Source organism: Poeciliopsis prolifica, unplaced genomic scaffold, assembly GCF_027474105.1.
Source record: "Poeciliopsis prolifica strain line A6 unplaced genomic scaffold, Auburn_PproV2 SCAFFOLD011, whole genome shotgun sequence".
Lineage (NCBI taxonomy): Eukaryota > Metazoa > Chordata > Actinopteri > Cyprinodontiformes > Poeciliidae > Poeciliopsis > Poeciliopsis prolifica.
Genome location: NW_026562386.1, coordinates 10,988,787 through 11,014,155, shown reverse-complemented (window position 1 = coordinate 11,014,155; position 25,369 = coordinate 10,988,787). Strand labels below are relative to the sequence as shown.

Below are 25,369 nucleotides of genomic sequence, written 5' to 3'. Positions count from 1 at the left end.
GTGGGTGGGAAGCTGTTGCGATTCACAGGAAAAGCTCACTCGGATCAATGTGTTTGGCCTGGTCGTGCCACATGCTGGGTGCCTAGTAGACAGACAAATATCTGCATTATGAGACAAGCAGTGGCGAGAGACAGATCGTTCTGTCTCCTCTACGGCAAGGTGGCACTCCTCATTTATCAGCTCTATCTTCATAGTCAATACCATGTCCTCTTTTTCTCCATGCAGGTTTCAAATCAAAATGGGGGACTGCCAGGAAGCTGATGTGTAATCATTTAAATCTTGGTGGTGTTCAGTATGGACAATGGAGAAATTACAGAGCCAAGACATTAAAATAAATTTGCTTTTAAAATGTAATCTAAGTTTTTCAACTCTTTACGTAAGTAACACAAATAAAATCTTTGTTAAGGTGAATGAAACCTTTAACTTTTCTTTATCCTTTAAATCTTTGAAATGCTAAAAATGTTCTGCTACTCTTGAGAAACCTAAAATAAAACAACACATATAGTACCTCACAAAAAGTATTCATACCTATTGCAATATCACACATTTTCTCGCACTGCAACCACAAACATCAATGTATTTATAGGCATGAGAGACAAGTCACTATTGAAATTTTTGGCTTAGGACATTAATCCTAGATTTATGAAATTCTCTCCCCATAACACATTTGTGGAAGGATATCAGGAAATAAGTAAAAAAAATGTGTTTGATGACCCTTATTATACTGCAAAAGCTTAGAATATTATGTATCTATCTATCTTGTATGAACTTAGAAAATGTAGAACCACTGAACATCAAAGCTAACCCTCTGAACCAGGATGCGAGTTGTCTGGTGAATCAAAAAGTAAGCTTACAGGCCTAAGGTCAATGCTCACTACTCCAGATAAATGAACACACCAGGGAATGTTCTGTGCTTTCATTTTTTCTTAGCCCAACTCTAGTGACCAAAACCTCATTGAAGCCTTTCTTTAGCTGGCTTTCTTTCTTGTTTTATTTCTGCGAGAACTTTATCTCAAATAAGGGTAGTGGAGAAATCATGGTTTAGGGTTGTTTGCTGAATTATGATCAAGTTAGTTTAAATTTCTTCAGCATGTGAATTTTTACTAAGTCGATGTAATAAACAAAATGCACAGGTGGATTTATCAAAAGTATTGTTCCTCCAATATGACAGGAAATCTAGTGATTCCTACTCTTTGTAGGTTTGAAGGTCTACTTTATGTACCTTTCCTAAATCTTGGTCGTCCTTGCATGTTAGTAATAAAGTCATATGCATTCTTACTTATCTGAACATTATTTATTAAAAACTTTTTATGTCACATCCCTTCTGCTGCATCTCAATATTTGCTGTGTCATTGAAAATGTCCAGCATCAACAGTGAAAGTGGCACAGGTGCAGTTGGCAACAAAGCCAGGTGGTGATTATGTACACAGTGACCAGATTCAGGCTTTGTGCATAATTTTAGCATGTAATTTATAATAAGAAAGTCCACAAATCCATCTCTCATTGTTTCGTTTACTTGTAATTCCTGAGCAACAGCTGGTTGAGGGGAAGATTATTGGCTGGTGCTTTCTTGGCAAGAAGGTTGCTGCCATTTGACCCTTAAATGAATATAAAGCCCTTGAGGGAGATAACATTGTATACTAATAAGACACAAATGCAGTTAGTGGCAAGACAATAGGCCACCTGGTGGATAACTGCTGCTAAGCGAAATTCTATATTTTATTTGCTGACTGCTTTGCAGTCTAATTTTCTTCTGCAAAGACACATACAAGGAATCATGACTTAGCTATTTCAAAGACATTGTTCTTAGTGGGTATCCTGATTGCATCCATTCACCTTGCAAAATGACTGGTGACTTGTAAATGCTGTGCTATAGCAGTTTATCTGAATCTTTAAAAAGATTTCTTATGGGGTGTCCAAACATCGTCCTGTGGCACATTTCTGCACAGGTGGAAATTTGCACCATTTGAGTGCATCTTTGAAGTGGATGGCCATATTGGAAACTTGTAATTTTCTGTCTGTTTTATTTCTGAATATGAATGGAGTTTGTTATATTGCTTAATTTTTAATTATAGTTCTGCTGATTTGAAATCAGACAGCAGAGTGGGGTGCTTGTTAGTGCTGCCCCCTGTAGCTAAACAATTCCCAGCCATGCTTTGGACAGAGTTTGGATGGCTCCCTGTGATTGCTTTGAATTCCTGCAGATTCGCATGATTCTTCCCACAGAGTTAGGTGAGAAGGGGTTTCTGAACTGACATTCTGAATTGTTTGTTCTGGCAGCATTGTTTGTCTCTAATGGATTGGCCAGAATCCCTGCATAAACATGGCCTCTTGTTCCACGACCGCTGGAACTGGTTCCAGACCCACTGGTTATCCTCAGTAGGATAAAATCAAATCTGGAAAAAGTTACCTTTTATTTTTTGTAACGGGGAGAAATAATTATAAAAATCTGATACAATTGTGTTCTAATACAGTAATACAAAACTCTAAAGGATGACATTCAAACTCAAAAAGTGAAAGAATGGTTTAGATTGTACATTTTTCCTATCATTGATTCCAAAGAAGGATTAACAAATAACAGTATATTAGTATGCATGTTTAAATTAAATTAAATTAAAGGGTGCTGTTTGGCCTAACAGTTGCACAACTTTAAACTGGTGTTTTAAAGTAGCCTATATGACAATGGGTCATTTATTGTTTTTAGCCCATTTATGTTCTTGGGGGTCTCATTGTATGCACTGAGATGTTTTGTAAAAAGACTGATTAATTTTTATATATGTTTTTATTGTGAATATTATCATTATCACAATGAATTATGATCATTTTTAGGTTCCTGTTGTGCACACCTGCTTGTTAATTCATTTTCAAATTAACAACTATGTGTTAATTTGAAACACCTGGTCGTTACTAATTCACTTGTTACTTACTAGACTTAGACTTAGACTTAGACTTGTACTTTATTGACTAATAAGTGAATTAGTTTATTCTTGAAATTTTAATTTGAATATTCAGATGGTTAATTTACTGTTGTCTGGTGTTTGTGACTCTACTGTCAAACCTGCAGTCATTACCATGACTGTATTGGAGGACAGTTTTGGAAATTCTTTTTATTGTAGCTTTTGTGATATTCAAATGTTAACATTTACTGAATTTTGAATTAACCATAGCTGTAAGCTGAAATCATCAAAAAAAAGTGGTAATAAATGCCTGAAGCATATCACCATGTCTGTAATCTATATCATAAATGACATTACTTGAATAAACTAACTTGGCAATAATGTAACAGTGTATTGAATTGGTCCTGTATATCTTTTGAAAGAGTAATTAATTAATAATGGCAGATATGTTTATGTCTCAGCTTTGTTTCTAAGAAAACTCTTGCAGTCATGCAGATTTAAAAATATATAAACAAGAAGGATCAAGCTGTGATGAATTATAACACCGTAAAGAACATGTTGCACTTTAATCATATTGCAGGTAACATTAAATTTACATATTACACAAACAACAAGTCTTTTACTTTAATGTCCCCCCAGCAGTCAACTTATAATCTTGTAAATGGATCTCTTTAAGCGGTGTTTGGTGGGTTTGGCTCCTTTCAGCAGATTTTATTTCTCCTCTCCTGTCTGTGAGCAGTTAGTAAATCCCCCTGTTTTCTCTTATGCTAAGGTTGGGGAGATTTTCCTTGACCTCTGATGAAATCTTCTTAGCATAGGTTTGATAAAACCATGCATCGCCTATATATAGCTACCTATGACTGCACTATCCCAATGTCACTGATGTGCATGCACTGTGCCTGTTGGCGGTGCAGGGCAAGGGCAGAGCTGTTATGACAGTTTATTGGAACTGGTGACAAACCGAAATAGGATTAACCCTTTTAACCTGATTTTTTTAATTTTATTATTTTTTTTTAACCAGACTCTCAAGTCTTGCTGTGTGAGTTTTCCAACTCACTCATTCAAACCTAATGTTGCACTTTTATGACAGCATAGACAAAGATTTTTTTAATAAAGTTGTTTTCAGGTTAAGTGTGACAAAGATTACCTCTCGCTGTGACTAAGTGTATCTTATGTAAAATTAAGTTATTCCTTTTGCGCAAGAACCTTTTGTGCTTATTTTTTATTTATTCATCTTTATTAATTCATTGTTGCTCGGCAATGGGCTTAAAGTGGTTTTGTCCGCTATTATTCAAGTTTGCAATTTTTAGCTGTTTTCTTTTAAAATTTACGTCCAATTTATCTCTATACTGGGGATCAAATCTAAGAACGTGAATAATTTGATCAAGAAAAATATGTTATTGCTAAGATTGGGCTTGACTCACTATTTCAGTGTGGAAACATTATATAATCAGGTGCAACAATTTTAAAAACATGACTTGGTTTGAAATTTTGAATTTATTATGAATTATTTCTAACCAACCTTTTCAGGGTGTACCCTGCCTGTCATCCAGGCCTTTCCACCCCCCCAAGTAAGGAAAAGTGGGTGTAGGCTATTTATATCGCACCACTCATACACACAGCAATCCAAAGTTGTTCCTAGGTGTGAATATGTGCGTGTATGGGTTTGTGTGTGTGTACGATTGTTTATTCTGTGTGTCTGTGTTGCCCTGTGATGGACTAGAAATCTGTCCAGGATGTACCCAACTTCTTGTCCAATGATATCTGGAGATAACCAACAGCCTCCTTATGACATTACAAGGCTAAGTAGGGTAAGACATTAAATTGATAGACCAATAGCAGAATTTAAAACAATCTTCTTTTACACATGCCCATTAGTTCTTGAGCGAAGGCCAGATGTAATACTCCCAGTACATTTAACACATATTTATTCAATTTCTCTGAAACTTCTCAGTTTAAATTTAAGCTACTCTAAGAAATAAGCACGTGTCGAGGTTGGGCTGTTTGAGGGAACTCTTACAGTATCTTGTAGGTAGAAGACTAGCCGGGTGAGGAGAAGAAGAGAGGCTTATCGTGTAGTAAGAGGCACTCTAAGAGTGTCAACATGTTCCTCCTGTCCCTGGTCACTCCACAAGAGAGTAGAGTGGACCGTGGCTCCATCTTTTCAGACGATGAAATGTCACCACTACCAGACTCTGATCTTCGTGGCACGATTTGTTGGAGTTGTTTTGCTGTGCATGCTCAGCATTTTTTTTTTTTTTTGGGGCGGGGAGGTTATTTTATAATACGTTCTAAAAATACTATAGAAGACTTGATATAATCTTTTATAGGATGTTTGAATTTTCAAATGGTCTAACTTTATGTTGAGCACATATGGAATGAGTAGCCTCTTTGTTTAAGTCATTAACTCATTAGATTTAATTTTGTTTAATATTTGTACATTCTGTGTGACATTTTAGTTGGATTTTATGACAAGTCATATCCAGTCACACTCCTTCGCTGGGTTTTGAGGTGAGCTCAAAGATATGTTTTTTTTTTGCCAAACTGTATTTATAGAAGCACACTCCTCAGTATCAGGGTCCCACTGCATAATAAAACACAGTAAATGGATCCTGGCTATGTTTGACTGGACTGACCTCCATTAAAAGGTAACCAGAGTGAAAAGGAGAAATCGGGAGGATCCTCTCTATACTTCTGCACAAACATGTAGTCACTCTTATATGCGGACAAACATGTGCATGTGAGTCAGCAGGCACACTATAAACACACGTAAGCTGTGTCCCAGTTCAGGGGCTGCATCCACAGAGGGCTGCATTTGAAGGCGGATTGCATCCCTGTGGTTGTCACTTTTTTCAAAGCTCCTTCATGTGCAATCCAAAGACATGTTCTTCTCTTCACCTGGCAATACAGGCAGCATGAATGAGTTTATTTGGTCCACAGTACTTTACAATATATATATCCATGAGGTATTGTCCTAACAACCTAGTTTTTATTTAATTGAATTTGGTTCAATTCAGTTAAATTCATCGTGCCAATTCAGAACAAGTTGTAATTGAGTGCAGTCAAATTCAGTTTATAAAAGGAGATGGTAAAAGGTTCACTACCTAAGAAAGCCCTTTTGATTGCATTGAGATATTGATTTTGGATTGATTGCTTTTCCTGAACAAACATGTGATGACTGTAGGAAGTGGTGACAGTCTCTTTTAACATGGAAAATCTAGAGTAGAACCTCAATGGAATGAAGAGGAAGCAACAGACAACCCAAACAGACGGATTCAGGAAAACCTTCTATATTGGAGGAAATATGGTTGTCTCATGTCCACAAAACTTATTTCTCGTTCTCGCTCATCTAGTCTATCGGTGACCTTTCTCACCAGCTTCATTATGCACCTTTGTGATGGTGTTTGGATTGCAAACTTTAGGAACCAGGCTTCCTATCTATCTTCTGTAACCACAAACTTGTAAAGTTAATCAACGTCGACCAAAGGGAGAGGAGCTAACTCTGAATGCCCGTCCACCTGAATCTAGAGGTAACAAACACATGTAGTATTCATAGGATGATGCAGATTAAATAAATATAAATGCTAATTTTTAAGTTATATGATTATGAAATGTAGTTTTTGGGTTCACTCACACTTTCTGTGTTTGGTTATATAACTTATAACCAAACCTATGTAATGTAGTCAAACATTTCATATACAGAAATGTTCGACTATTTTTTGATGAACTCAAATGCATAAATGTTAGGCAACATATAGTTTTCCAGCTAGATGATTGGGGGTTTAGATAGTCTGGACACGTTGAAGTGTTCTTGGGTGAGATGCTGATTCCCTCTGTCTTTCACACAGAACTCACATTTATTGTCCTAATTATACTCATTCACTGCTTGATTTCTATGTTATAATTAACGTTAGACAAAAAGCATTGACTGACAAATTGTAGTGTAATATACTGTAATACAGTTTTAAAATGCAACAGTATAATCCTTTAGCATTTCAAATGTAAAGTGTCAGTGGGTGACAACATGCAGGTGCATCTCAGTAAATCAGAATATAATATATAAAAATTCTTAGAACTACACTTAAATCTTTCAGGTTTCCAGTTGGAATAATAAATGACGACAGAGTAACAGACACGACACAAACAGTCTTACTACTGTCCTACTGTCTAAAGAAATTAAAAGAAATGGGAAAAATATTAACATCAACTGGTTGAGTTTGTGGTAAAATCAATAAAGATGTATTGTAGAATAAAGGCCTTTATACTTATTTATTTAAAGCGATTATTGATCACATATTGTTATCAATAGCTCAAAATCATATCTCATTTCAACTCATGAGTTTTAGATATTGTCAATGACATTCCATTTTAGGGAGTACAGGAAGGTTAAGGTTTTGCAGGTTCTGCATGATTCTGGCATGAAGTGAAGGTGCAGAATGGACTCTGTCAACATACTAAGGAGAACTGTAATTTATTCAGAAGCAAGAAGCACAACAATGTGCATAAAATGTCATTTCATCCTTTGAAATTTTACTTGTCCTCTTGGGTTTACAGACTTAATGTGAGCAAGCACAGTGGTGCCAAGGTCTGTCTAAATATTACTGCACATGACAAGACGTTGGAACAGTAGATATCGTTTTACTTTGAAGAATTCCAATTACTGTCAGCGTCCTCCGTACATACATGCATGTGTGCGTGTGTGTGTGTGTGTGTGGTATACAAATGAGACTGACATGTTTTTCAGTTCTTAATGTATGTTGATATGCACTGTTTTCGTCTAGAGTTTTTCTGTAAACCGTCATCTCAGCACTTAAAAACTCCTGTCTTGTATAAAGCTATGGACAGAAAAGTTTCAATACTTCAACTAAAAGTGGCATATATTTTATCTACAAAGAAATTAAAAAGGAGAAGCTATTTTTTTACATTTTATTGTGTTGTAACAACAAACTTCAGTGTATTTTATTGAGATTTTCATATTTAGAGAGTGAAATCTTTTCCCGTTCTACTCTGGAAAACATCTAAAGTTCAGTATGATCAGATTTTCATTCATTAGAGATTCTTGGTTGTTTTTAGCTCTGGATTTTGACCAAGCCTTTTTAGCATTTGAATATGTTTTGGTCTAAACTATTCCTGTAAGTTCAGGATCATCGTCTTGTTAGAAGGTGAACCTCTACTCCAATATCAAGTGTTTAGTGTCATCCATCTTCCCATCAATTCTAGTTAGCTTCCATAACTAGGTACTGCTGGAGTATTGTGGGGAGGACTTTCCCCACAGTGGAATGATGCAGGTGGCATGATGCAGCCATCGTCATATTAGACTGTGGGGATATTGTGTTTTGTGTGCGCAGTTAGCATTTTGCAAAGAAGCCAAAAAGTTGTACCCTATCATGGATTGTGGCAAATTACAGAGGGGGTTCTGGATGGTTCTCTGATTAATTCTGTTCTTGCCCAGCCTGTCACTTTAGGTGGATTGCTATGTCTTGGTGGTTTGTAGTTTTTTTCATACTCTTTCTAATATTTTATGATTTATTAAAAAATGCTTTGTGAATGGATGTTCAAACTTTGGATATTTTTTGCCATTTATTTTACTCTGCCTGAAAACTGAACACTTTAGTCCATGTTTTAGACTTATAAATTGTGTAATTTCTTTAATCTAGTTTCACATGTAGTTTCAGTTTTTATTGCCAATAATTTGGCTTACATTAATCAAGATTCATCATCAGTTTTGGCCTTTTCAGTTCTGACCAAATTTTTTTATTATGATTTATTTTTGTTGTATGTTTATTCCAGACTATATTCTTCCTGTTCTGGCCCGTCTTTTCTCATTTTTATGTTCTTCGATGCATAACATGCTACAACAAGCATCTTTTGCTCTGTTTACAAGATGAGAATAAAAGCTTATTTGCTCCTGTTCCCCAACCCCTGCATGAGCTTAAATTAGGGTCCTCATCCCTCAGCTACACTGCTCAGTGACAGTGTGATTCTGTGCAGCAGCAATTCAATGGAAACCCCTGAGTTATTTACTTCAGCACACCATGAATGAACTAAAAAATCAATACACATCAGCTGCACAACAAGGAGGTGGAAAAAATGCAATTGAAATCTTCATCCTTGCTATATTTTAGTAGAGATATGTTTGTTGCTCATCTCTTATTTATCATATAAATTAGAGATTATTTTAGATTATGGTTTTTATTTTAAATTATGGTTTGTTCCTCATATTAATTTTAAACAATACTGTTTATTTTCTAGTTGAAAATTAGATCAGTGAGCCAGTGTACAATGCAGAACTGCGTATATTGCATTCTGTTTGGTACACATAATTTATCATAAATCTTGATTCAATTAACAAGCCAGTAGAGAAGAAAATATATTTTCTGACGCTTAGACAATAGCATTTTTCCTATTGTAATTAACAGTTAACCATAAATTAACAATGAGTTTTGTTTTATGATCCAAACCCAAATAGATTCCATGTCCACCAACACTGAATTACGGGTTGCAAACAGGGGTTTAGATGACACTCCGAGTAAGATATAGATTGTTTTTCTATATCTTATATCTTACTTTCTTTTGTGCACTGGACCAGTGCACATAAGAAAAATAAGTAAGAGAAAAATAATTAAGCAGTCAACAGTTTATCTGCCAAATGTTAATCAGTGTTTATGTGTGCATGACTGTATTTTCATATACAAATGTTAACAGTTTTTAATGATAGGTATGGTATTTAAACAATATCTGCAACAAGAACTTTCAATATGAATGACATAAGTACAGGAAGTTTGGTTCAACTTGCACAACAAAGCTTTCTCATATCTTTTCAAATGAAAAGTTTGAGGTGCATATGTGTGACTTGACTGCTTTGTTACATAGTCTTCATGGTTCTGTTGGTTGTTCATTCTTGTTCTCTAACAAACATCTGATCCATTCACAAAGCAGCTGTGTCTATACTGAGATGTTACACTACTTATGTTACATCTGAAAGCAATGTTTTTGCACTGGGTTTTGTTTAAGGATATAATCTACCCTTCAATGTGTGCATTACAAATTGTTCTACATGCATTAGGTTCTGTAAGTGGTTTCAGTAATCTTCATATATTCCTTTTTGTCTTTCTAAATCAAGGTTTTACTGGGACTTGACCATGTTGCTGCTAATGGTTGGCAACCTCATCATCATCCCCGTGGGCATCACTTTTTTCAAAGACGAGCACACCCCACCCTGGATCGTTTTCAACGTAGTCTCAGATACATTCTTCCTCATGGACCTGGTCCTCAATTTTAGGACTGGCATAGTCAAAGAAGACAACACAGAGATCATCCTGGATCCCCAGCAGATCAAAATCAAGTACTTGCGGAGCTGGTTTGTGGTAGATTTCATATCCTCCATCCCTGTGGACTACATTTTTCTAATAGTGGAGACGCGCATTGACTCGGATTTCTATAAGACAGCGCGTGCTTTGCGGATTGTACGCTTTACGAAGATCCTCAGCTTGCTACGACTCCTGCGACTGTCTCGACTTATTCGTTACATCCACCAGTGGGAAGAGGTAAGAACGTTCACCTCTACATGTTAAAACTACAGTAGGGCATTTTTATAAAATATGTTTTTGTTAAATCTTACTATAAGATCATAGTATGTTATGACATATAATTTGTGAAAATATCGAGCTCCTCTACCTCTTCCCTGTGGTCCTACTGCCATCTGCAGAAATACACTGCTCCTGGTCAGAAACAACCATTCAGAGCCTGGAGAAAGGTCTTACCTCTGTGAGTCATGCTCATGTTTGTGCTGCAGCTCTACTAATAGCGGAGAAACAACTTACCTTACGACATGTTTATCCATCATCATTGATGGCCATACTAACCAGCCTGAGCATTCACACTTATTCCGTTATGGGGAACTAGCTGTTGCGTAACAGAAGGAGGTTGAAGGTGTGAGCAGCACACACATGATTGACAGTGCTGACTCTGATTGGTTGTTTCTGACCGAGCAATATATTTCTGCAGATGGCAGTAGGACCACAAGTAGTAGCCAGAGATGCTTGATTTTTCACAGATTATGAGTCTAATAATATACTGTCAGGGAATAATGACAATTTTAACAAATGTGTAAAAAGTATCTTTTTACAAATGTTAGCTACTGCAGCTATATGCTTTTTTTTTTATTAATGAATTATTTCCCTGCTTTCTTTGGGGTTTTCTGACTATAAAAGTTCAGGTTAATTACAGTAAGAAACATTATTACAACTGTGATTTGACAAAAGTAGTCAAAATTATGTTTTACTTCCTAAATTTAATTACCATCTACATAGTATTCATATCTTGGGGTGCTACTGCTGTGTACCTTCTAAATCTTCCACCCAAGAGGGAAATATGGGTAGAATCTGATTCTGATTGCGTCCCCCCTTGAAAGGAGTGAAGAGACTCTTTTGCTATAAATGAGTTACCAATAAGTTGATGAAGGTGGGATGTTGATTAGCATTTTACCTCCATGTGGCCATCCAGAGAGCAGATCCCAGAGAGGCAGTGCTGCAGTACAAGCATGATTATAATTGCAGAAATAATTAGAAAAGTTCCCATTGCTCTCTTCGGATGGATTGTTGTTTAATCTCCTGGGTAAAGGGTGCAAAGCTAAGTGTCAAAATCCCAGCTTGAAGTCAACAACAATGCACTGAATTACATGATTTTATTTGACATTGAAGGAACTTTTATTAATATTGATAAAACTTTTTGATGGTGTAAACTGGTTTTTTCATTTCTGTTGTGTGTTGACTCAAAAACATTACACTCATACACTTAAGGCGTGACATGCCGTCCAGGAGGACCGAAATTGTGCGAATGAGTCAAGTGTGATGGCTCATAATAAACTTGTATCTTAGCAAAATTAGTCATCAAGGTACCAAAGCAAGTGAAAGGAACAGAGGGAATTAGTAAAAGGAGGGAACAAGGAAAGAATACATCAATACAAAATCATTTCTAAAGCATATAGCCTGCGCTTTCATTTGGAAATAATTGATTACCTCTCAGGAGAAATGTTTTGTTTTTGAAACAAGGCTAAAAGGACGTGAGAAGACAAAAGTGAAAAATTCATGTTCACACCATAAAAATACAAGGACATTATAGGACATTGACTGTGTTGCCATGTTCACCTGCAACCACACAAGAAGGTGAAGGGGCATATATGTATGTGTGTATAAGGGTTCTGATGAATGCTGGTTAGGCAGTCATAGTGACAGGTTGGCCTTGTTTCAGCACCACAACACTCCACATGCAACCTTACAGAAATGTCATCTGTCACTGCTGAATACATTATCGCCAACATCACACAACCTGTCTGACTTTTTCACTTTTCCTGTTAATGCTGCAGACATACACTCATCGGCAACATCCAGGATCCAGATAAGATGGTTTGATTTGGACATCATTTACAATAAACATTGTGTGCAGTACCATTCAAGAGTATTCATACTCTTAACATAACATTTTCACATTATGTGAAAAAGTGACAAATTTGAAACAAAATGAAAAAGTATGAAACATGCTTTTTAAAACTCCTTAAACTTTCACAATTTGTCATATAGCAACCAAAAGCCCTTCTGCTTTTTAAATGAGGGATATACGTGACAGACACTAATAGTACTCCACACTTGTGGGGTATGTGTGTGTAAAGGATCTATATATTATTCGCTTTGCAATATAACTTATTTAAGCAAAGTTGATATTCTAATTTATTGAAATGTACCTGTAATCATTGCGTTTTCGTAAAAAGTGTTCCAGTGCTGTTTAGGCTAATCATTTTTGGCTTCACATCCTCACTCAGAGACAAATTGTGCAAGTAGGACCTGCAGCGTGCTGCTCTGACGCGTCATAAATCTGTTCCATAATCCCTTGGGGACAGTTAGCTAACTCACACACGTAGCACTCGGTCACAGACACAAGCAAATTAACATTTCTAGGAGATGAAAGGGTATTGATTCCCTGTGACATCGCCATTAAAAAAAAAAGAATAAATAGATTTAAATTTTATTTTCAAATTTCCTGTAGAGTCTAATAATTTGTGATCTTCTGCAAAGCTGACTTTCAATACATTAACTCTTCACATATGTATGCATACATGTTTCGTTGTGTTTGTTTGCAGGTTTTAGTTGGCTGTGTTGACACTGGCGCTGTAATTGCACATCCTCTGTATATAGTGCTCGGTAGCCAAGAGGCTCAGACATGTTGGTACACAACCACCAGCTGATGAAGTGTCCTTCGACCTGAATGTTGATCCCTAAACTGCTCCCTTGAGTCTTCTCAGAAAAGAGCAGTGGGGAGTGCAGCGTTATATCTTCATATGAATCATCAGAACTTACGCTGCAGCTCAACTAAAGCCGGTGATGATGAGGATTCTACATTTATCAGAGGGCAGTTAAAAATCAAGACAAGCCGCCTCCTTCACAGGATCTTAAACTCTCTAAAGGATCTGATGCTTAGTGTCCTTCAAGAGTTTTGAGCAGTTAAAAGCATTTTTAAAAGCTGCAGTCCTTGCAAATCAATCATCTTTATCTTCTTTAATCTGATCACCACTGACACCCTAAGTAATGTTTTTTTTTTTTTTTTTTTTTTGCGTAAGTAAAGTAACAACCTGATCCCCTGCCAGCTCGTGAAATCGTCTTACACGTCCTTTTCTATCACGGCCTCCATAAATTAGCAATGATGGCTGCTGTTCCCTTCCAAACTCTCTAGATGTGAGGGTTTTTCACACCCTGCGAGCTGATAGAACGTTGTTTACAAACAAGGAGGTTTTAGTGGTTGTGGCTTCATGCCAGTGACAACACTGTCATGCATAATGGCGTTCAGCATGGTGTGCAGATATTATCAAGCTCAAACACACAATCACACACACACACTAAACAGACTGCCAATACGCCTCTCCTCCGTCTCTCTCTTGTCAGCTTCGTCTTGTCACTCTTCATCGGGATAAAAACAAGACTGTGACCGGATATTCTCCTCATTGGACTTGGGTGAGATTAGTCATCTCGTTAAATCAGATTTAAGGCAGTCCACTAATGACTAAACTCAGAGGGGTTTTCTTGCCCGAAGTCCACAGCGCAAATGTTTCAGTAAATGTTGCCTTAAGTGAGCTTTTAGAAAAGTTTGCGTGACAAAAGATGGAGGGGGAAAAAATGCCGATGGATATGAGAATAGCTGAATTCTAAAAGAGAATGGCACCGCGTGACAGCCTGTTTCATCATTACAGACCTTTGTGAAATCAAATACACACTTCCTCCAATGCAAAATTAAAGTTATACTGAATTGTTGAAATAAATATCACAAACAAACAAAAAAAATAGCAAAGACAATCCTTTACTAAAAACCACTGAACATGTCCCTTGACTTTTTATTACATTTTGTCAAATCTATCTATGGGTTGTGTTTGTATTCAGTTCCCTTAACTTTGAAAGGGGATGAGCAAAGGTGGTAGAGAGAAGAGTGGCTACTTTAATTGGTTCTAAATGTTCTTTAAAGTATAGATTTAGAGGAGTTGAATACATGGATCCATGTACCATGCTACTTTGTTCCATGCTAGTACATAAAATTTCATTAAAAACATTGTGTGTTGGGATCTCAACATGACACAATCTGAAAAAAGTAAATCTATCAAAACTTTCCACAAGCTCTTTAGTTGATGATACAAAATTCAGTAAAATGACTTCATGTGTTTGAAGGATAGCTTGTGCAACACCTCCCGTTTGTCAGCATCAACATAGAGTTTGTTGATTGTTGAGATGTGTGGTGCTGCTCATCCAGGTATCTTTGTGCTTCAGCAATGAAGAACCAAACAAAACATTGAAATGCTGCTCTAAAAGTCCACTGTGTCCACAGAGGAAAATTGTTTCCGCCCAGTAAGTCCATACAAAAATATTTAAATAAGAAAAATCAGCTAATCAGCTCCCCACTCAGTGACCCATTACCTTAGCCAAGGTCTGGTCTTTCACAGATAAGCAAAACAGCAATAATAGACCTAATGGGCTATTATTGAGTTGACAATGAGGCTTTCCAGCTACAGTGACAGCTCCTCAACACTCTGAATGAGCTTTGTGTGAATACCCACAATGGACTTGCTTAAAAAAAACTATTACATCCCGATATGTAATCCAGCGCAAGCCCATTGCTGCATCCCTGTTTGGTGTGGAGTCAGTGGGTTTTGTGACTTGAGCCCTCCAGGCCTGTTTAGACAGATGATGGAAGGGTGTTCCCTGTGGTCCATTCCCAGGCCTGCTTCTCATTCTACACATGTGCCTGGTTCACAGTAACAGAATGCATGATCGTGGCATTTACAAAGAGGTATTTACAGTTGGAAATCTAACCCCTGACTAAAGTCTGCTCCGTTAATCCACCATTACACTGGATGTTTGAAAATAAAACTAAGATATACATGATTTTATGCTGTTCTTTGCTGTTCTGAATGCTAGGTAAATTTTTCAACAAAATTATGAGGGCTTTCCTAACTGACTAAGTGAGTATCACCCAGCAAAAGTATAGGGAATGTAGCTAAATATAACATATTTTAATTTCTGTGATTGTTCTTTTTTCAGACATTACACATGCAGAAGTTCTAATTCAGACAGGGAGAATATTGTTTTATAATGTTGAAATGACAAAATGACAGACTGTATTCAATTTGTGAAAGGTCTAACCTTTTGTTCAGGGCATTGTTGCCTCACAAATTTGGTCAATTCTTGGAATTTTGTGTAATTAATCGATACAAAGAAGTGGAAGGAATTGAATGCATAGTTTCATTATGTTTTTCCAAACAGAAATCTGAAAACTGTGCTATTAGTATTTAGCCACACTGAGCGAAGACTTTGCAGAACCGTATTTTGGATATGACCCCCAGCTTTGTGCTTCCACTGAGTGATTTTACTTGCCCATCCATGGAAGGCATCTGTGAACAATAAATTTATTACCACAAAACTAAATTGGGTTTAGATCTGAACTTTTTTATGAGTCAGATGGTTTGATGTAAACCATTCCGTACATGCTCTTGTTATTCTGTTCTCCTACCTGAGCTGTTAAATCATCCCAGCTCCTCCATTACCATAAGCCTCTTGGCTTCAGTTTAGGCTGACTGGCTTGTTTTGTTTAGTTTGGAGTCGCAGCACAATCTTTAGATGAGGGACTCAACAGTGCTTTCTGAAATTACACTATTTGTAACTAACTCTACTCTCTTCATCTTTATATTTTAACTATCTATTGTGTTTCTTGATCTGTATGGAACTGTTTGTTCACTAATTCACTACAACAAACACAGATGGCAGAGAACAGATGATTTATACCTCAATTAAATTACACCCAGATGGATTCTGGTATTGCTTATGAATGCAAGTGGTTGCTCTGCATTTTGTGGACTGAATAAAAACTTTTCAGTTACACAAAATCATACTGTTTCCACTTCACAATTATGCCTTATATATTGTGTCTTTCCAAAAGAAGATCATGAAACTGCAGTTCTTCAGAATTTTGCTCATTTGACCAGTGGATGGTGCCAAGGTGGCAAGTGGCGATTTGAAATGTTTTTTTTTTCTTGTTATAATTAGATTATCCCAAACCTGAATAGATTTTTTTTCCTCTTTTTTTAAATACTTAAAAACTTACTTTATTTCCTCAGTATTTGTAACTATTATGAGCTCTAATCTCAGAGCTCAATACGTTCTGCATGCAGAATGTACTGAGATGAAAAGAAGAAGCAGAAGCTGAAAAGAAGCAAACATAGTCAGGCGTGCAATGCGTTGTTGCATTGCTGGTTGTAAGAGAAATACAAATGTGCACCACACTCTGGACTTCTGATAGCTCAGGTATAAAGAAAAAAAACATTTAAACACACAATAAAATGTACCTAAATAAAAGTCAAAACAAAATATAGCTGTGCAAAAAACAGCTATAAGATGTTTTAAAGTTTTGTGGTTTCAGAAAAAAAGTAAATAATTTTCTTTGCTCTGTCTTAAAACACTATCCTGACAATCATCTATCATCATTAGCAGAGCAGCTGACACCAGATGCTGTAGCATCCCATTATATTAACTGTGTCTGGTCAGCCACCATCAGCACCACACGTGGCATATGCGGCTATTCTCTCACCTGGACCACAATCTTCTCAGTCCATCTGTTTGCGATGACTCAGCAGCCGCCTTCATCCACTCTATGCTTGCCTGAGCCTCACTGCTGCTTCGTTAAGGCAGAGATTAGTTTCTCTTCCTCAGCATTAAATCATATTTTTTTTCTTGTTATGTGAATTTTTCTTTTGCAAGTTGTTTAAATTGAAGGTTTGTACAAACAGCACAACAGTAGAGAGGTAGTAGCTACGTGAATAAATTTGATTGTTATTTCTTTAATAAACAAATAAATGATTTTGACAATCTCGATTCACTCAAGCTGTTTTTATTATTTGTCGTATCCTTGACAGTATTACACAAAATTACATAGACGGCAAGTTACATAATCCTTTAAAATTTGACAACCCCCCGCCCCTCCCGCCTCCACACACCGCAATGACAAAAAACAGAACGAGCCAATGAAACAGCAGCAGAGTCTGTCTCGATGCCTAAGCATTTCCTATGTCACAAACTGCTGTGTTGCGTCAGTGCCCTCATCAATCAAAGCTTGCCTGTTTATGCTGGTGCTAATGTTGCCATGCTCGCCCTGTGTTCTTATCAATTAAAAGAAAGTAGTCAGCAATCCATCATCATCTATGTGCTGCCATGTTCTTTATTGCATTCTCATGAATACACAAACTGAATGCAGATAGGTGATGCAGCTGTGTTTACACATAGGTTATGCTTAGCTTTTCCATTTGCAGGTCTCTGCAAATGGAAAAGTCAAACTTTTTTTTTTTACAAAGAGAGTGTGCCTCTTAGATAGGGCAGTATTAGAACTGATTACAGCTGTGAATAGAAACAGAGCTTTCACCTTCCTACAGTGAGACAGTCTGGGTTACACAGCAGAGATTTGCATAGCATTAACACTCTCCGTTTCCATAGGTTTTATTCTTCACACAATGGCAAAATGGTAGAGATCTTTTGCGGGTACAGCTAAAATAGGAAGGTAGAAAAAGTTAGTGTTGAACAGCAGTGAGTTATTTCATCTCTCCCTCTAGAAATATAGAAATATAATATTTTAGAAATGGTCTGACTTCTTATTGGTAATTATTGGTAATTGTCCCTCTAACAGGTTTTCCCCATTTAGAGGGGCACACCACAAAGAGGCAAAAAGATGCTTGAATATGAACATCTGAGCCAATTTTAACATCCAATATTAACCAACATATGTTTTATATATATATATATATATATATATATATATATATATATATATATATATATATATATATATATATATATATATATATATATATATATATATATATATATATATATATATATATATATACCTATCTGCATATATATATATATATATATATATATATATATATATATATATATATATATATATATATATATATATACACATGCGTTTTATGACCTTTCAAGACTTTGAAAGATTGATCACACAGCTGATTTCACCACTGCTTCTTTGCTTCAGTTAAGTACTCCACAATCCTGTGCTGCATCATTACCACTGTCACATGACCAAGCAAACACGAGATGTTCAACCTCTACTCCCTCTTCAGAAACAAATGGCAACAAAGGTGGAAATAAATATTGGTTATTAATGCCAGCCTAGTGTTATTTATCAGACCAAAACCAATATGATAAAAAATAACTAATATCAGACAATACTGACATTAGTGCCAATATATGTTGCAACCCTAATTTTTGCCCTTTTTGTTACTGTTGAATCAAGTACACTGACCTCTGCAGTCTTGGGCCGGGAACTCCATTGTCCAAAAGTTCAATGCTGTTCATTTTTGTCCATTTACAAATAATGTTTCTCACTGTGGTTTGCTGCAGTAAACTTCATATTGTCAAACAGGCTCTATGAACAAGATTTCTTGATTCTCCAGGTCTGACAACAAGTACACCTGTTTTGGGTAATAAAAGAAAACATAGCATTTCAATTAATTAATGGTTTATAAATTATAATTATGGTAAAAACTATTAAATTGGTTTGAAGATCATAAGGTGTAACTGAAGAAAAAAAGAAAAAAAAAAACCTTTACAGGGGTGGATACTTTTTACAACACTCCAAAAAGTATTGAGAAATCAGAGACTTAGTTTAAAACACATGTCCAAATTTAGCCCAAATTCATTCCACCAGAAGTTTTTATGTGGCTCTCTGCACTCACAAAATATAACCTTTGAGGTATATTGAGCTGTGGGCTTAAATATTATTTTAGTGAACAATTCAATAATTTTTATATGCATTCTGCTAAATTACATAAATATGTAAAGATGTTCAACGTTATTTAATTTTAAAAAATTATCATCGAATGCAGATACATCTTTTTGTTAATATTTTAACAGTTTGGTAATGGGTAGATTTGTCAACGTTTCTGTCACAACCGACTGAGCTCCTTTAAGCTTCTGCTGGTCATTCATAATTCATCAGTCGAGCTGGCTGCAATCGAGATCCATGCTGGTTTAAAGGACAGAACTTTTATCACTTTTTCTTACTGACCCTCCCTCAAAGTGCTGTTTATACTGCAAATCAGACTCTCTCATCCACAGTCCCAAAAACACACACATTCATATTTATAGGTGGATACATAGAAAGTGGGAATCAGACTCACAGTCTTCTGACAGTAAGACAACCACTCTTCCCCTGAGCCATTCCACATTAGTGAACTACTACATTGTATGTAGTTGAACGTACATACCAGACAGCCATACATAAAATTATGTTGGATGTCTCCCTTACCAAAGAGTCAAACACAATTTGTAATGCATCAAAAAAATATGATGCCTTGTCACCGACAGAAGATTCGCCTTACCACAGACATTTGCTTTCCTTTTTTTTTTTCAATTTTCAAGCATCACCACCCCTAAAGAAACAACACATGGCTGAAATCCAGTGATCTGTTATGTTTTCACACACACCTCAGTTCTGCCCAATGTCTGTTAATGATGAGAAGTGATGTGTGCCAAATGTCTCCCTGAATTGTGACAGTCCTGTGTGCTTTCATTCAATCCCCCAGCCAGTTAGTCGCACAGGCCATCTGTCCTGTCTAAGTTATATTATGAAGCTGTGAAATCAGCTTACCCTTTAATAACTCAAACAAATTGGCAGTGTTACTACCTCAGTTGGTGACTCAGAAGTATAGTTTGACTTTATACCCACCTTGTCCAGGTGTGGCCCTTTTAGAAGTCAAGCAACACGGTTGGAAAGCATCTTGCTCATAGCTTGAAGCATTTTCTAAGAACGTATAACGGCAACATGTGGAAAGGGAGCAAGAATTAATATAGTACCGACAAAATCCATTCCTTTGAAATGTCGCTTTCAAACAGCTGTTTGCTCAAGAATTAGTATTTAGTATTGGTTTATTAGTTAACAATGTAGGGCTGAAACAACTAATTGCTTTAATTGTGATGAATCAATTATTAAAATAATTCTCAACTAATTTAACTATCAATTAGTCATTAATTAGCTCATACAGACTGAGAAAATTGCTATTTTCTGACATAATAACACACTGTCAAGCAATAATTAAGCTAAAACTGGTTTAAAAAAATGCTTTGCTTCTAAGAGGAAAATCGTTCTTTCTGTAAATATGTTCTATTCAGTACTCCTTTATGCACTTACAGGTTATCTTTATCTGGTTCAAATTCTGTTAAAAACATCCTATTAACAAAGTTTTGCTATCCAATTAGTAGTCAGTTAATTCAAGAAGTGGTCAACAGATTAGACTTTAATTATATTGATGCTAAAACAGCAAAAGGTTGAGCCTTTCAAATGTTGATATTAACAGTACTTGTAGCTGCACATTAAAAGAATTTCTACAAGCATGCACGAAAGTAAATCTATGTTATTTTATTTTAGGCAAGATATTTTTCTTCTGATTTTAAAGAGGAATTAAATTATGTGTTCATTCACTCTTTAAAATGTGCTTCTAATACATTTAAGTGGTTAAATTTAAACGCTGATTAATCAAATTAATAAATGGCCACAGTAACCAAATAATTTTGCATATTTTAACTAACATGTAAATATTTCAAGGCCAGGAACAAAAATCTACACTTTTTTGACAAAAAAAAGGTATTTTTTAGGAGTAAAAGTTTATTGTTATAGACTTAAAAGCAGTGTGTGTTTTTTATGACTTCACAAGTTAAAAATATATCTGACCCAGGAGAGGGGCACTTCATATTTTATTAATTTACCACTGAGGGAGTTTAACACTTTAATGTTATGGAATTCCATTACAACTCCTTAAGGAATTTAGACAACACACAACACAGCATATTAGATGCATTAACTTATTTATCAAAGCTACAGAAGAGGCTGGCTAGCTGAGAAAAAAGTACACTTTTTGCATGTACTTTTGGACAAAAAAATGTGGAAAATGAGGGCTCTATTTCAAATGTTCAGGTTTCTGAAAGCACCTCTCAGTTTGTAGTAGCCAGAAATAAATGAATCTGATTCAATGTTGCAGCAGAGCCCTCACTTAGAAATGCTTTACACAACCATAGATACTCGTTCACATCTGTGGGGATTAAGCTGCAAATAAAAAATAACCAAGCCATAATGGCACGGGCACTGAGATTAAACGACTGTTCTGAGGACATTTTCTCCTTCCTTCATGATTATCACCTACCGCCGAGCAACAAAGTGAAGGTGGAATATCCCCTCTCACTCATAAGCCCTTTAAAGGCAGTGAGTGGATTTTAATAAGAAGCAGAGTGGTTAGCCGTGCACACCATGGTCTTCAATGGGATTAAAAGCCTTTGAATGGTCTAGGCCATTAAAGTCTAGAAGTCCTGCAGCGCCTTATGAGCATGTTTATCACAAGGATTAACAAACCCAGCAAAAGCAATCACCCAAGGCGCACAGGAACCTCTACTTGTACTATTATCTGGCTTTGCTGAGCAGCTGATGATAAGAGTGATTCAGCAACCCTGGAAGGTAAAGCTCTGGTCCCAACTGTACTCTCCACACCTGCAACATCTGCTTTCACTAGCTCTTTTCTTGCTAAACAGCTATTTTTTTCTGCAGGTTTACTTACCCGCTGGTTAATTCAAGCATCAGCATCCATCTGCAAAAACAGACTTATGGGATTTTATGTTGTGTGTTGAGATGGAAAGAAAAAAAAATCTTGCTTAATGATGGGTGATGCTTTTCACAAGTATTCATACCCTGTTTGTTCTCCCATTTTGATGTGTTTCAGCAACAAACATAATTTTATTTTGACTTTATTTAATAGAGCAAGACAAAGTATAATTATTAAAAGACAATCATAGAGATTGAATACATTCTGGGATTCTTCCCCTTTCATCATTGCCTAACAGCCTTTAGCCAGAAGGTTTGTGTTATTAGATCAGTGTTTTAATAACACTGATCTAACCCACAGCCCTCTCCAATTGGTGGAGCAGTGATGGGCAGCCACTTCTCACCCTCCTTCTGCTGCCCCACTCATTCTTCGGAAACAGGAAACAGTTTGACACAATTGCAAGTGACCATGTTAAGCGGTACATTGACATGAAGCATTTTACAGATTAGATGAAAACGAAGATATTAAAACCCTTGGGTGAGTAAGTTTTGACATTTAACTAAAGAACAGCCTGGAGAAAAAAAAAAATAGCCGTGGTGTAAGAAACTCAAACTCTGGACCCAAATCCAATTGAAAATTATACATTCTCTCCACCCAGTGTGACTGAGTTTCATTTATTTGACAAAGAATTTGGGCAAATATTTCTATCTCGAGAAGTGCAAAGGCGTTAGAGACATATCCCAGAAAGCTGTGACTGCATTTTGAAAGTATTTATCCTGGGGAGCAGAAAAACAATACATACAATATTTTTTAAAATCTTTCTTTGCGAAAATCATCTCAATTAATTTCACAAATATGCACAGATTTGTCTCTCACTAAAAATCCCAGTGAAGTACATTGAAGTTTGTGGTTGTAATATGATAAAATGTGGAAAGGCATATGAACATTTGTGTTAGAGATTTTATTTATACTGTGGGAAAATGAACTGATGGTCACTTCATCCACTGATTTTCTATTCTCTTTTAGATCTTCCACATGACCTATGACCTGGCCAGCGCCATGGTGCGGATAGTCAACCTCATCGGTATGATGCTGTTGCTGTGTCACTGGGATGGCTGCCTGCAGTTCCTGGTACCCATGCTGCAGGACTTCCCAGCTGACTGCTGGGTTTCCAAAAATAAGATGGTGGTAAGTGCTCTTCCTGCACAGACTTGTATGGCCTGTTCAAATCAGATTACACTTCTGTCTTATCTTATTCATCACCTCCAGTAATTACTGTACTAAAACCCCTTTAGCTTCCTGGGAAAGACCGCAATGCATATCTGTCATGTTAAACCCACATTAAATAGGTTTATCTGGTACATTGGCAGACATTTATTGAATTTGCTGATGACTATATTTTCAGGGGTTTGGGGCTACTTTGTTGAAAAAAGATGTGTATCGAGAATGCATATTCATGAAAATTGACAGCTTTTATTAATAAAAGTAAGCAGCGAGTTGTGCTGCTTACTTATTTTTGTAAAATGTCCTTCAAACTGATTATTGCAAAAACGTTCTTTGCTATAGAGCTCTCTTTCAGTAGTTTTCACCTACTTTTTTTTCTTTTTCACCTGACAGCCTCATATAGGCAATGAGTGTTAATCTGAATATTTGTCTGGTTCTTGAATTAAAGATAATGATGCTGCAATGTACTTAGAAATCAACATATATCCTTCCTTAAGTCAGATAGCAGGGGAAATGGCTCCATGTCTGATAGCTTATCAATGCATGTCAATATAAGAGCTATCAGGGCCACCTTTAGGACTTTAGGATTGGAATCAAACACTGCATCAGAGACTACATGACAGCATGTGCTCTCTATTAGCTTTCTGCTCTGCCATATCTTAGTGTTCACATAAAGCAACAATCTCTGTTCAAACAATATTTTTCACACAAAGGAAAATTGTACAGCTTGTCTTTCTAAACAAATCAGTAACATGCTTATTTAAGTCAGCTCAGGGAGGATGACCAGAAAAAAAAAAAGAATCAAAACACCTAAAAATCCCAGTTTAATTCAGGCGCATGTCACTAAATCAGAGCACCAAAAAAGTATATTTTCTGAAGTAATACTATTTAGATTAGATAGATTCATTGCATGCAGAGTGATACAGTTCTTTAAAGCAACACTTCTTAAGCTGCTGTAGTTAAACTGTCTGTACCAGAACGGATGTGACATGGATAGTTACGTCTCTCCAGGTATGATATTCTTGATTCACCATGCCTCTCTGCTTTCATGACAGGCTTACTTGTTTCACTGAGTCTGCTTCGCTCATGTACAAACAGCACAATACGTGTAAGTTGCAAACTTCTTCCCCTGAGATGTTTCAGAATGTATCTAATTTTAGCCGTATTTCCATTCATTTGTGCAGAGACACGCACTCAGAAGACAGTTGCTGTTCAGGCACTGTGTCATTACTTTACATCAGACCAGAAAGTACGTTGTATATTTTTGATTACGTTTCATTGGAATAACATGCAACTGATTGGCAAATGTTATGCTCATTTGGTTGAATGCTCCTTTTCATTTTCTGTTGAGCAGCATGCAGGTTTACACTGAGAAACCAAATTATGTGGTAATTTTCTTGAAATAATTATTGTTGAAAAAATGTACACAATTTTTTTTAAATAAAATATATTTAAAAAAAGATATATTAAATTTTGATGAAATGACATTTTCTTACCGTCCTTACTTTTTTTTTTTAAGACTTATGGTACTCATAGAAGATTTTTGAAGCTTCACTATCTGATTTTAAAATGTTGTTTTGTGAAATGTCATAGTTCACCCTAACTAAAATTCCAAAATTGGAACAAAATACATAAACATTGGTCTTTCGCTTGAGCCATTTCTGAATGACAAATGATACGACAATAAGCACTAAGAGAGCATGTTGACAATGACTCCTCCTTTGTGAAGGATTTTATGATTTTTGTGTGATATTTTACACACATTTCATGTTATGTAAATGCAAGTAGTCTATCATTAAATGGATTCCTAACTACTGAAAAATATAAACTAAGGTACAACAGGAGTATTTATACTGTATATCTTCAGTACATATCAGGACAAACTGGTGTAAAATAAATCTACAAAGAAATCTGAAAACAAGAGTGTGGAAGTGTGTACAATTTTGAAATTTGAGAAGGAAGGTGCTTGGAGTGTGCCAAGGATCTGGTGAGGTGAACACTTCAGCTGAAGAGCGTCATATTGCTGGGTTTCAGATGATGTAGCATCTGACCTCCATCTGCATTACCCAATGCAGATGGAGGGCCGGAAGTAAATGTAGCCCAT

General features: G+C 36.2%; 1 protein-coding gene across 1 annotated transcript in view; it reads left to right on the top strand.

Annotated features, from left to right (window-relative positions):
- hcn4 (hyperpolarization activated cyclic nucleotide-gated potassium channel 4) overlaps positions 1–25,369 on the top strand; it is a 64,886-nt gene that overhangs the window by 10,508 nt on the left and 29,009 nt on the right. The window contains exons 2-3 of the mRNA XM_055036936.1: positions 10,021–10,444; positions 23,068–23,229. Coding sequence (XP_054892911.1) covers positions 10,021–10,444; positions 23,068–23,229 — 586 coding nt within the window. The remainder of the gene's footprint in view (positions 1–10,020; positions 10,445–23,067; positions 23,230–25,369) is intronic.